Genomic DNA, 13,166 nt, shown 5'->3' with positions numbered 1-13,166 from the left:
GCAGTTTTATGACCGGCTGTTAATTGTACTCCATGAAATTATAATAAAGCAGCAGGATTCTTGTGGACCACAATGCTATGAGGGTATGTGGGCACACAGGAGGGGGGGCACTATTCCCAGGCCAGTTCTCAGGGAGAGAACACAGAGAGATGTCCTTGTCCAGGTGCCAGAGACTGGGTATTTTTAACTTTTGTTGCTGGTTAACAACCCAAAAGTAGACCATACTAACACTATGCGGCCATACGAGGCCATTAAGAAAAGAAAGAGTTCTTTGTATATTTTGGAGATCAGACCTCTGTCTGATGTGGGGTTGATGAAGATCTTTTCCCATTCTGTGGGTTGTCGTATGTCTTGTTGACCATGTCCTTTGCTTTACAGAAGCTTCTCAGTTTCAGGAGGTTCCATTTATTATTTGTTTCTCTCAGTGTCTGTGCTGCTGGGGTTAAGTGTTCTCCTGTGCCAATGCATTCACTTTCCACTTTCTCTTCTATGAGATTCAATGTGGCTGGCTTTATGTTGAGGTCTTTGATCTATTTGGACTTGAGTTTTGTGCATGGTGATAGATATGGATCTATTTTCATTTTTCTACATGTTGATATCCAGTTATGCCAGCACTATTTGTTAAATATACTTTCTTTTTCCACTTGATATATTTTGCTTGCCAAAAATTAGGTGTTTGAAGGAGTGTGGATTAATTTCTGGGTCTTTGAATTGGTTCCATTGGTCCTCCTGTCTGTTTTTATGCCAATACCAGGTTGTTTTCAGTACTGTGGCTCTGTAGTAGAGTTTGAAGTCAGGATTTGTGATGTCACCAAGTTCCTTTATTGCACAGGATTGTTTTGGCTATCCTGGTTTTTTGCTTTTCCACATGAAGTTGAATACCATTCTTTCAAAGTCTGTGAAGAATTTTGCTGGGCATTGCATTGAATCCGTAGATTGCTTTGGTAAGATCGCCATTTTTACTATATTAATTCTACCTACCCAAGGGCATGGGAAATTTTTCCATTTTCTGGTGCCTTCTTCAATTTCTTTCTTCAAAGATTTAAAGTTCTTGTCATACAAGACTTCCACTTGTTTGGTTAGAGTTACTCTGAGATATTTTATGATATTTGTGGCTATTGCAAAGGGCGTTGTTTCTCTGATTTCTTTCTCGGCCATTTATCATCTGTGTACAGGAGGGCTACTGATTTTTTTATTTTAAGGTCTGATCTCCAAAATATACAAAGAATTCAAGAAAATGGTCATCAAAAGAACAAATAATCCAATTAAAAAAATGGAATACAGACTTAAACGGAGAACTCTCAACAGAGAAATCTAAAATGGCTGAAAGACACTTAAGGAAATGCTCAACATTCTTAGTCATCAGAGAAATCTAATCAAAACAACTCTGAGATTCCATCTTACACCTGTAAGAATGAACAAGATCAAAAACACTGATGACAACTTATACTGGAGAGGTTGTGGGGGAAAGGGAACAATCTTCCACTGCTGGTGGGAGTGCAAGCTGGTACAGCCCCTTTGGATATCAGTGTGGTGATTTCTCAGAAAATGAGGAAACAGCCTTCCTCAAAACCCAGCAATACCACTTTTGGGTATATACCCAAAGGATGCTCAATCATACCACAACAATGATGCTCAACAATGTTCATAGCATCATGATTTGTCATAACCAGAACCTGAAAACAACCTAAATGCCCCTCAGCTGAAGAATGGATAAGGAAAATGTGGTGCATTTACACAGTGGAGTACGACACAGCAGAAAAAAAACATGACATCTTGATATTTGCAGGCAAATGGATGGAGCCAGAAAATAGCATATTGAGTGAGGTAACCCAGACCCAGAAAGACAATAATCATATGTACTCACTCATAACTGGTTTTTAAACATTAAACAAAGAAAACCAGGCTACAAATCACAATCCCAGAGAACCTAGACAACAATGAGTACCCTAAGATACATGGATCTAATCTACATGGGAAACAGAAAAAGTCAAGATCTCCTGAGTAAATTGAGAGCATGGGGACCATGGAAGAGGACAGAAGGGTAGGAGAGAGGCAGGGAGGGGAGCAGAGAAAATGTATAGCTCAATAAAATCAAGAGAGAGAGGGGAGAGAGAGAGAGAGAGAGAGAGAGAGAGAGAGGAGAAAGAAAGAAAGAAAGAAAGAAAGAAAGAAAGAAAGAAAGAAAGAAAGAAAGAAAGACTGAATTTAGTTTGAGGTGCCACATAAATGTACTTCCTATCTATCCCTTAAGATTGACTGTTCATACACCAAAGTAAATCATCACTCTGACTCCACCCAGTGAAATCCTCTACAGATACCACACTCCCTGTCTACAGATGTTGCTTATAAGGAAAACAGTTAACTCAGCAGGTGGTTTCCACATCACACTACATTCTGGGCCATGATTCTTGGGCACTGCTTGGCAGATTCCTTATTGGGATGACATCGATTTGAATGAAATTACAATGAAGCAACAAAGAGTTGGCTCTGATGACATGTCGCATTTCCCCATAGTGACAGAGTTAGGAAGAGAAACTGAAACTAGTTGATGCCGTTACTACAGGTCCCCATTTCTTATCTGCACTTTAGCGGACCTTGCCATGATGCTGAAGAGATGTGGGAAGAGCTCCCAAAGGAATGCTCTACAAAATCAGAGAATCATGTGACAATTTGATGAACAAACATTTACCCAAAGCTTTCTAAGCCTCATAATCCTTTGATGAAAACAAATTTACCATGTAATTTAAAAGACTGGAGAAGAATTCCTTCACAGTTTATTTGAACTGAACACACATTTTGAGTGGGGTGACCACAGAGTGGATAAAGCAAAAGAATCCAATCTCAGCAGTAGCCAGGCACCCCCAGTGCAGCCAGATATTGCCAGTGCAACCAACAGTGCAACCAACAGTGCAACCAGACACTCCCAGCATAGCCAGGCATTCCCAGTGCAGCCGAACACCCCCAGTGCAGCCGAACACCCCCAGTGCAGCCAGGAATCCCCAGTGCAGCTGGACACCCCCAGTGCAGCCAGGCATCCCCAGTGCAGCCAGACACTGCTGTGAACTATTCCTTTACACTGTGAGAATATATGTTGCTATGATTGGCATAATAAACAAGTTGACTAGCCAATAGCTAAATACAATAAAGTTAGGCAGGAAAGCCAAACTGAGAATGATGGAATGAGGAAGGGCGGAGTCAGGAGTTGCCAGCCAGATGCAGAGGGAGTAGGAGATGAACGCCATGCACATGTTCCAGCACAAATAAAAAATATGGGTTAACTTACAATGGAAGAGCTGGTTAGTAATAAGCCTGAGCTGTTGACTAAACATTTGTAATTAATATTAAGTCTCAGAGTGGATACTTAGGACCAGAACAGGAAACTTCCATCTACAAGGTACCCATGCAGGCAGACATACCCAGTGCAGGCAGACATCTCAATGAAACCAGGCTTCCCCAGTACCTACACAGTGTTCCCAATAAGAATTATCAGAGACAGTGAAGACAGCATTTGGACAGTAGGAAGACACCCAGCTAAGGCCAAGGGAGAACCAGGTAGCATACACAGAATCATTGCAGACTTTCTGGAATGACAGCCAAGCTGAACCTTGAAGAACATGCTAATATTTTTCCGTATTCTAATAGAAAACTGCAGCCAATGCAGGGAGAAGAGCCTGGGAAAGGATCAAGATACCAAGTGGTTCCCATATGTTCTGAGAAATCTGTAAGTCACCAGCGGACAGAGGCTCTCTACTGGGCAGGTAGGATTAGGAATGACTATCTAGCCTAAAATTAGATTGAGAACTATGAAAGACCCAGAAGTAAACATTTCTAATTAGAATTGCTGTAAGACATTACAGTGGGTAGCACAGATAATCTAGAGAGATTTCTCTTATGCAGTTTCTCTGATGCTGATGGCCAATTAAAAATGTCCTCACCGAGCACGGGGGGCATGCACCTGCAATTCCAGTACTCAGAGGCAGAAGCAGGAGGATGGAGAGCTAGAGTCCAGCCTGGGCTGATAGCAAGAATATGCTTTATAAAAACCAGTATTTACCCTTTGTAGTCAGACAGAACTCAGGCAATGTCACACACCTGAGTACCAGACTGTCCTCACTAGAAACTCACCCTGATCTGTAGTCACTGTCTACGGTTTCTGTTACCTTCATTCAATAACAAACTAAAAATTCTGAGCTTAAAAATTCAAGAAAATAGATTTCTTCCCCATAATTTTTATTCCAGTATGTGTTAATAACTTTTATATGATTATTATATAGTGCTAATTTTGTACTGTGCCTAATTTATAAGGTAAACTATATCATGAGTAAATATAACAAGAACAATGTAGAAAGAATTTAGCATGCACCATGGGGTCTGAGAACTTAGCTACTGACAATAAGTGAGAACTAATGTCATTATATTTTAACATTTATGCTATTTTTCATATCGTTCTAGTTACGTTCAATTTCCTTTAGTCCTTATACAACAGATGTGAAGATCCATGCCATTCGCCAGTCCTGATGAGAAAGCAAATGACATATTTTACCACTTTAGATAACTTCTTCAGCTCAAGGTCTGGTCAAGTCATCACCCACCGGTAGGATGTGAAAATGGACTAAACTCCAGGCTCAGCGGAACTCTGCCACTTTCCAATAGATCTGGTGTAGAGACAGATGGAGACAGGACCTGAGCCACAGTCCAGTCTCGAGGTCTCCACTCCTGCCCATCTCTATCCATTCCCTCCTCTCCCTACTCCACACACTCACTAATCACTAGAGTTCTGCAGACTACATCTCAATACAGCCCTGTGGCAGCCCTGCTTTTCCGGTGGGTACCTAAATAGCCTCAGTCTCGGGTCAGCACTGAATTTAACCAGATCCTACTCTCTCCTTCATCCCAGCTCATTCTGTGCTACTGTGTTTTTTTCCCCAGTCAACATGCTGCTTGAAACTCCTCTTGGGGAGGGGTCTTTAGACTCTGTTCATGGTCCTTCAAGGCTGTGCTCTTATACACGCTTACTCACTCTTGTGGTTCCCACTAAGACCTTCAGCACAAACACATCTTCCAGGCATGCTAAACAAGTCACCATGCCTTGTCCATCTCCACATTTCCTCTTTATCCTTGGGTTTGTTGTTGTTTTGTTTTGTTTTTTGTTGGTTTGTTTGGTTTTTTTTGCAGCCCTCTGCTCGCTATATCACCAACCTATAAGCATATTTACCCTTGATGACTTCAAATCCTACTTTCTTCCCAAACACATCTCTAATAATTTCCCTTCAGATTGCATGATCTCCCTTCAATAGTTCTGCCTCTGACTGAAATTTAGTACACACAAAGCATATGGGATAAAAATATAACATTGCCAACTGCATTCTGCCAGCCAGAGGAAAGCAAAGAGCAAGTGAGTTTGCTGCACAGCCGCGCCTCCAGCTTCTCCTGACACACTGGACTTCTGGTAGACCAGCCATGCTCCATTTAGGCCCTCCCCTTACCATACCACAGGTAGGTCAGATATCCAGTAGCTATTTCCTAGCTGAGAGTGTCTCTTAGCCCTTACAGACAGGGGCATTTATACTGTTGCGGTAAACAACCAGCAAGTGTTGAGAGGTGACAGACAGGACTTGTCAAGAGATGAAGGAGCACATGGGTCATGCTGTGAAATATTAGCTGAAGATGTGTGACATTTGTTTATGCTGTGGAACATTTGCTTAATGATGCAAAGATGCATTGTATTCTTTCACGCTGCATTTGTTTACCTCTGTGAAGCTGTGACACTTTGCCTGTCTAAAACACCTGATTAATCTAACAAAGAGATGACCGGCCACTAGCAAGGCAGGAAAAAGAACAGGCAGGGCTGGCAGGCAGAAAGAATGAATAGGAGGAGAAATCTGGGAAGAAGAAATGGAAGACAGAGAAAAGAAGGAGAGGAGGACATCAGGGGCCAGCCACCACAGCAAGCCACGGAGAAAGGGGTGAAGAAAGGCACATAGACTAGAGAAAGATAAACGCCCAGAGGCAAAAGGTAGATGGGATAATTTAGGTTAAGAAAAGCTGGCTAGAAACAAGCCCAGCTCTGGCTGGGCATTCATAAGTAAGGAAAAGTCTTCATGTGTGTGATTATTGGGGAGCTAGGTGGTGTCCCCCCTCAAAGAGGGAGGGGGGGGAAAAAAACCAATGACAACGTCAGAAAGGAAAAATACCACCTGCCTCAGGATGACAGTGGTATTCCAAAGGACGCCTGTGAAAGCCTGGGACATTTGCTCTCTGGTCCAGAACTCTGATCGAGACCTAATGGGGAAGTTGTAGAATTTTCTGACTTTTGGAATGGCTCACGTGAAGCATATGTTCCTCAGAGAGGACTGACTTCCCTTCCCTGGGTCCTTCAAGAGGAGGCTGTCCCAACCCGCCAAGGGATATGCAACGGAGGGCCAGTCTGTTGATGGGAACCACTGAAAACAAAGCGGCACACAGACTCTGCACTGTAGCGTCTGTGTGAGAGGAGCCTTGAGGAGGAAGCTAGACAGCCCAGCACGCTAAGGAAGAAATAAAGAACTGGCAGGGAGAAGACAGTCAAAACTAAAACAACCCTCAGATGATTGTGGGAGACCAGCCAGAGCATTTCCACACACCGCACTTCAAGCCCAGCAGAGCTGAAATCTGACAGGCTTTTACAGTCCCCACTGGGGAGAGCGTGTGGGAAGGTCAGCAGCGTCCTCAGCCTGGGAAAGTCTCAGCAAAGCCACACAGTAGGGAGGCTAGGAGCTGAGTTCAAGAAGTGCCTCGAGTTCACTGTGAGGCAGTGATCATATACAGGAACTGTGTCAGCAAGACAACACTACCACCTTAAACACTGAAATTATACTACAGAACTGGTGTCATCATTTGGGGTAATTCTTTGTGAGAAAAGAAAAGAGTGACCATGGCCACAGGTATCCTCAGAGCAGCTAAGATCACAACAGCCAGTAATAAAACGTCAGCTTTAGTCCCCAAAGCAAGAGCACGGCACTTATCCTACGAATATCGCTTTTTACCTTAAAATGATAACTTGTGGGTCAGCAAAATGATTCATTAGGTAAAGGCGCGTTCTGCAAAGTCTGATAACCTGAATCTGATCCCAAGAACCCCTTTAAATGCGGAAGGAGGAGATGTACGGCAATAAAACTGCCCTCTGACCTCCCCATGCATGAACCCTCAAAACACACACACAAACACACATGCACACACCATACGCACACTAATAACAAAATAATCATTAAAACAAATCTTTTTAAAGCATGTGAGTAGGTTATGGCACCCATGGCTACAATCCTAGCATGTGAGAGATAGAGGCAGGAGGATTGCTAGGACTTCAAAACCCACTCCAACACACAGCAATTTTCAGGCCAGCCTTGAATAACTTACTGAGATCCTATCTCAAAGGCAAAACAAAACCAGAAAAATGAATAAAGAAACGAATGAAATGTAAAAGACATCGCACTGTTATCAGGGAATACGTCCCTCCTCAGGGGCTTCCTTCCCTCCTCAAGTCTCGTGACACAAAACAGGGGACTGTGCCAGGGCAGGATGGCCGAGCGGAGAATGTCAAAGCACAGAGAGAAGCCAAAGCAACCAAGGGGCTGCTGGCTGGCCTGAAATTCTGATCTAGTAAAACAGAAGCAACAGCAGAGATGCCCCCTGGAGGCACGCCCGCAGCATGACATGGCCTACTGAAGCCAGTTCCAACTGCAGTTGTGCTAGAGACGCTTAGGTGCTGAGCATTTTGCCCTGGAGAATAAAAAGTGCACTCCCTTTACCCTCTGCAGCCTGAGGACACCGCTATGAGGTGCAGTCTACACAGTGGAACCTGTTCTCCTCGGGTGCTCCATCTGCACACACCCCAAGCTGAGACTTCCCAGATTCTAGAACTGGAAGACTGAAACTCCCTTTAGTGGTTTGAAAGAAAGTGGCCCCCAAATGTCGTGGCACTAGTGAGAGGTGTGGCCTTGCTGGAGGAAGAATGTCCCTGTAGGGGTGAGCTTTGAGGTCTTCTCTACACCCAGTCAGATAGACTGTTTCCTGTTGCCTGTGCAAGATAAAGAACCCTCAGCTACCTCTCCAGCTCCATGTCTGGCTGCATGCTGCCATGCGCCACCATGATGGTAATGGCCTGAACCTCTGAACTATAAGCCACCCCAATTAAATGTTTTCCTTTATAAGAGTTACTGTGATCATGGTCTCTTCACGGCAACAGAAATGCTAACTAAGACACTCCTATTATTATAACTCACATGTTATCATAGCAGCCAAAAAGAAAAAGAGACCAGGTCAGACTCGGAACTGGTGGGCATTGGGTGTGCCTGGACGTGGGTGGAGGCACAGAGAAGGAGACTGCACACAGGAAATGAAGGTCTCTGAAAAGAGCGGTTCACTCTGCACCCCACTCTCCGTAATCAGACAGCTGTCTTTATGGACCTTGGCAGATGGACAGAGAGTAGGAACATAGCATATGGTAGCACTCTCTGGGCTGTTAACAACAGCCAGAATGCAAACATCCACTTGTGGGCCAGCTCTCCCCACCCACTGTGCCCTCAAAAGAGCAGAAGCAACAGGCAGGTACCTTCTGAGGGCGCCGAACCAACCTCCAGAGCTATCTCTCCCGCACAACCAGGTCAGTGTCTGCTTCCATTACGGACCGTGTGGCCAGACCGCAGCCTCTCCCACCGTGAACGGAGCTTCTAGACTGCATGTTAGGGTCATTCTTAAGTAGCGTCACAGATCAGGGTCACTAGGTGTTCGACAGGAACCTCCAAGAGGAAAAGATAGGGCTGAATTGACAGCAGGAGCCCAGAATAAACAAGAATCCAGGAAGAAGACTCCAGCGAAGAACAAAGGAAGATCTCGTTTTCATAACACACTGAATGGTGAAATTCAAAGGAAATGAATTCAAACCATCAGCAGCAATTTTTTGGAAACTGAAAGTGTGAGAGAAAAACTGAAAAAGTGTGTGTTTTGACTTTTCAGTGTCTGTGTGGACAGGGAGGGACAGCTCCCAGGGGAGCAGAAAGGCCAAGAAGGAAGGGAGGGTGACTTGGTGCCTCTGATGTCCTGAAACAGCACTATCATTTGTCAGCATTAGAGGTGAATTCCTGTTAGGTAACTTTCAAAATAAGTAAACAAAAATACAGTAACTTCAGGAGGGAAAATATTCCATAAAGAAAATAGAAATGGCAGGTGCAAGGTCACAACAATAATGTTTTGAGTTTAATTTTAATAAGTAAAATTTAGACACATGGGGCAAAACCAGGGCAAGAGAGGCTTATAAGACCTGCCTCCTCTGCCACAGCTGGGAGCCTGGAGAAAGCTTAAATATCAGAACAAATAACATAAAGGTGGTATTAAGAATAAAAGAGAAACCATTTTAAAAGGTTCAGCCTTGAAAACAAGCACCTACGTAAGACAAACCTAGCAAGTTGTGTTTATATATTTAGGAATATATATGTACGCACATTTACATACACGTATATGACAACAATTAATTTTAAAATGGTCATGAGTTTGAAAGAGAGCCAGAAAAGGTATATGTGAGGGTTTGGGGAAAGGAAGGGAAAATGATGTAATTATATTATAATTTCAAAAAACAAGATAGTAATTCTTAAAGGTTCAAAGTGGTTGTTACTAGAGAAAAACAGAAATTGTAGATGGGACGAGATAAGTTGTGGCTAGAAGTAGGGAATGTGTAGAAATAACCAACTATTCAAAGTATGTCTGCAGTCAATTTTTATAAAGAAAAAACTCCATTAAATAGATACTAGTGTTCAGCATTTAAAGAAGTTGAAATATCCCAGGGAACAGTAATAAATTAATCAAGACTTTTTTTTTCGGTTACTTTTCTCTTTTTGGTAAGTGTTCACTATGCAGATTAGGCTAGCCTGGATTCACAGAGATCGACCTTCCTCAGTCTCCGGAATGCTGGGATTAAAGGTGTGTGCCACCATGCGCAGCACTGATTAACTTGTAAATTTGTCCAAATATTGAAAGGGAGAGATTAGGGCAGTGACAGAAAGAGGGCAGGACACATGATGGAGAGATGTCCCCAAGGGAGTGGAGGACAAAGGGATCCTGACAGAAGTACAGACAGCCCTTCCTGCCCATCACTCCGGAGTGGAGGTCAGAGGAGGACACGGGCAGAGGTGCACACAAAGTCCACAGTAATGTAAAGTATACAACTCGGAAACATTCTGATTTCGGCTCCAAGTTCAGTGTGTGAACTTAGTGAAAAAAAAAAAAAACATACTAACTCCATACAAAAGACTGATGGTCCTTCAGGAGCCGTTCCCCCCTCGATTAAACTCACAAGAGCTTCAAAGATACATGCTCTCTCTCACGGTTCTGAATAAAGCTCTTACACAGGAGTTAAAGGAAGGAATCCATACCTTCGTTGTCTAATGACAGACCTGAAGGTTTCATGGTTTAAAATACCTAGTCTATCAATTCGGAATTAATGCGAGCACAGCCCGTCTGTGAAGCACTTCAACATCCAACACACTCTGATTCTTCCGAGGAGGAAAATAGCCATTACTCCCCTTGGAAAACACAATGTTAACGCTTATTTTTTTAATCTGCTTTCATCTCTTCTACATTTAAGCTGAAAAACCAATTTCCCTGGAAATTTAATTTTTTAACAAAACATTTCAGATTCCTTTTGACTAGGTTCAAGAAGAAGGGGTGGGAGTTAAAAATAGAACAAAGAGCTTGGTTTCCATTTAAGTATCTGGTTGAGTTCAGAGGATGCTCTTAACTGTCCTTAAAATGATGTCCTTAAAATTCTCTATTAACTGTCATTAATAGGGAAGGGAAACTCACTTTGAAAAGTTTATATTAAATATGGGCGACATTAAAAAATTAATTCTGATCTTTGGTTTCACAAACTAGTAAAACAAGGAACTATGATTAAATGATTTTGGCTAATCGATAATTTAGAACAAAATGCACAGCAGAAAAAAACTCAAATAAACACGCTCTCCTCACAGTTCAGTCAATGTTTGCTCAAGCAACAGAGGCAGCTCCAGGCACAGCTTTGGGGGAACGGTCACCTGAGATAGCCATCTCTTCTCCCCCTTAGCCTTTCACAGCTATTTCTTAATTCCCAGAAAATGTAAAGAACTATGAAACTAGAAAGGGCATTGGTGCCCCCTTTGAAACCTATAAGTTAAATCAGAGATTGCCCACTTGCTTACAAGAGCGTAGAAACATGCTTCCCCAAATACCTGATTTTGACTTCAGGATAACTTGAATGGTGTGCCCATCATTGGTGACTTCACAGTCTCGGCAGACCACGTAATTCGGAGACAGGCGGACGTCCAGCAGCGTGGGATCGTACCTGGCTTCTCTGGAGTTTAGGTTGATAGGAGACTGGTACTCCCCGTTAGCATCCGGAAACACCAAGCCCCACTCAACACCTGATGAGAAAATGACAAAAACTGACAATAGGCTTTTTTTTTTTTTAGTTAATAACAGTAAAATGTAACATAAAAACTCATAATCCTTGACATCATAGCTATGGCCACCATCTGTATGTAAATGAAATAAGAGAAATGTGTATGAATTTTTACATTCATACGTGAGTGATTTGTTGTTAAATAGAACACACAAAGTCCTTCACTGTGTTTATATCTGTGCACACAGACGCCTTGATTTAGGGATTTAGGGAACTTAAGTCATCTTTAAGTGATTAGAAACAATACCACAGAAATTTACTCTGCTTATCAGTTCAATTATGTGCAATACTTAGAAAATATCCGCCTCGCTCAACATGCACAGAGACAGCGGAAACCCCGTTAAGCCAACGAGCAACACTTGTTTAAAAAACAAACACAGTATCCCATACATATATTTGTGGACTCCTTTGCACACCCCCCCACACCCCATGTATACAGTAAACATGGACATTAATGGCAATTAGGAGCCCTGGGGTTTCAGAGAGAGATTTAGGAAACAGCTTTTAAAGTCACCAAGAGCACTGAGCCAGCTTGCAATTCGGGACGCATTTGGTTGTACTTCCCCAAGACTAGAAAGCAACTGGGTTTCAGGTCTGCTGGGGTCTGGGCTGCCCGGGCACAGCAGGTGTGAGCCGCAGTCAGGCAGTCTGGGAGGGGAAGGTGCGGGACCGCGACGCGACTGCAGCCCCGTCGCGAGCCTACCTTCCTCGTAACCCCACTCCACGCCCTCCTCTTCCTCCTCCTCATCTTCCTCCTTCTCGGGGAAGGCGACTGCATCCTCGATGAAACTCAGGTCAGCCATGGGCAGCTGTGCAACGCAGGTGCGATCGACGCGGGGCTGGGGGCCGCGCGGAGCGTGGCAGTCCCCGCGAGCACGAGCGGCGGCGAGTCCAGACGCGGGCTCGCGCGTTTTAAGGCCGGTGGGGGCGTGTCTGGTCCGAGGACCCGCCTCCGACTTACACCCCCAACACACGAACACGGGAGAGAGCAGCCAGGAGCTGGGGCTGCTGCTCCCCAGGAAGCCTGCTGCACCCAAGCCCTAGTAGCCCTTCCAGAAGCCGCGGGACCCCAGGACCAGCCTGACCCCGAGCGCTTCCCTTGCTCCAGGCCGTTCCCTAAAAAGAGTGGATGGGTGGCCTTGCTTTGGGAGGGGGTTTGAAGACGGCGAACTCAACAAGATTGGGCAGATGGTTTATTCTCCATCTTTTACCCCGTAAGTTTTGTTGGGACTTGGTTTTGTGAGACAGGGTATCAAGGAAAACAGTCTGGCTTCAAACTCCTCCCTGTGGAGAAAGGATTGACCTTGAACTGCACAGGCCTCCTGTTTGCAAACACTGGGATCGCACCGCACCACCACCGGCCTGGGGAGCTGTCCTGGAACTAGTTTTACTTTTTAACTCGTCCTTAGAGCACAGTGAAAACGAGTATAGAATTGTTTTCCCCAAGAAACTCCTACAGACATTTTCTGGAAGAAAAAAAGAAAAAAGAAAGAAAGGAAAATTTAGCATCAAGAAGTAGGTATAGTTTGGAAGATTTTTACTAAATGTATTTCAAAGACACTGTAGCGAGTTTGGTTCCACTTTCTAAGTCTGGGGAACTGCTTCTGACTCACCTTACTGCATACACAGCTCCCAAGCGCTTCGTGAAATCGTGCAAATAATGAAATGCGCACATTACGAAACAAACAGGAAC

The 13,166-nt window shown here is 43.9% G+C and overlaps 1 protein-coding gene across 2 annotated transcripts in view; it reads right to left on the bottom strand.

The window, feature by feature from the left end:
• Positions 1-12,363, bottom strand: part of Ca8 (carbonic anhydrase 8 (inactive)) — an 88,763-nt gene extending 76,400 nt beyond the window's left edge. For both annotated transcript variants that reach the window (XM_087897078.1, XM_087897079.1), the window contains exons 1-2: positions 12,177-12,363; positions 11,244-11,435 (exon numbers count right to left, since the gene is read on the bottom strand). In XM_087897078.1, coding sequence (XP_087753204.1) covers positions 11,244-11,435; positions 12,177-12,276 — 292 coding nt within the window. In that variant the 5' untranslated portion in view covers positions 12,277-12,363. The remainder of the gene's footprint in view (positions 1-11,243; positions 11,436-12,176) is intronic.
• Between the last annotated feature and the right edge of the window lie 803 nt (positions 12,364-13,166).

Source organism: Myodes glareolus, chromosome 16 (genome assembly GCF_982192425.1).
Source record: "Myodes glareolus chromosome 16, mMyoGla1.1, whole genome shotgun sequence".
NCBI classification, from domain to species: domain Eukaryota; kingdom Metazoa; phylum Chordata; class Mammalia; order Rodentia; family Cricetidae; genus Myodes; species Myodes glareolus.
The sequence above is the reverse complement of the archived record's forward strand: the minus strand, read 5'-3'. Positions and strand labels throughout refer to the sequence as shown.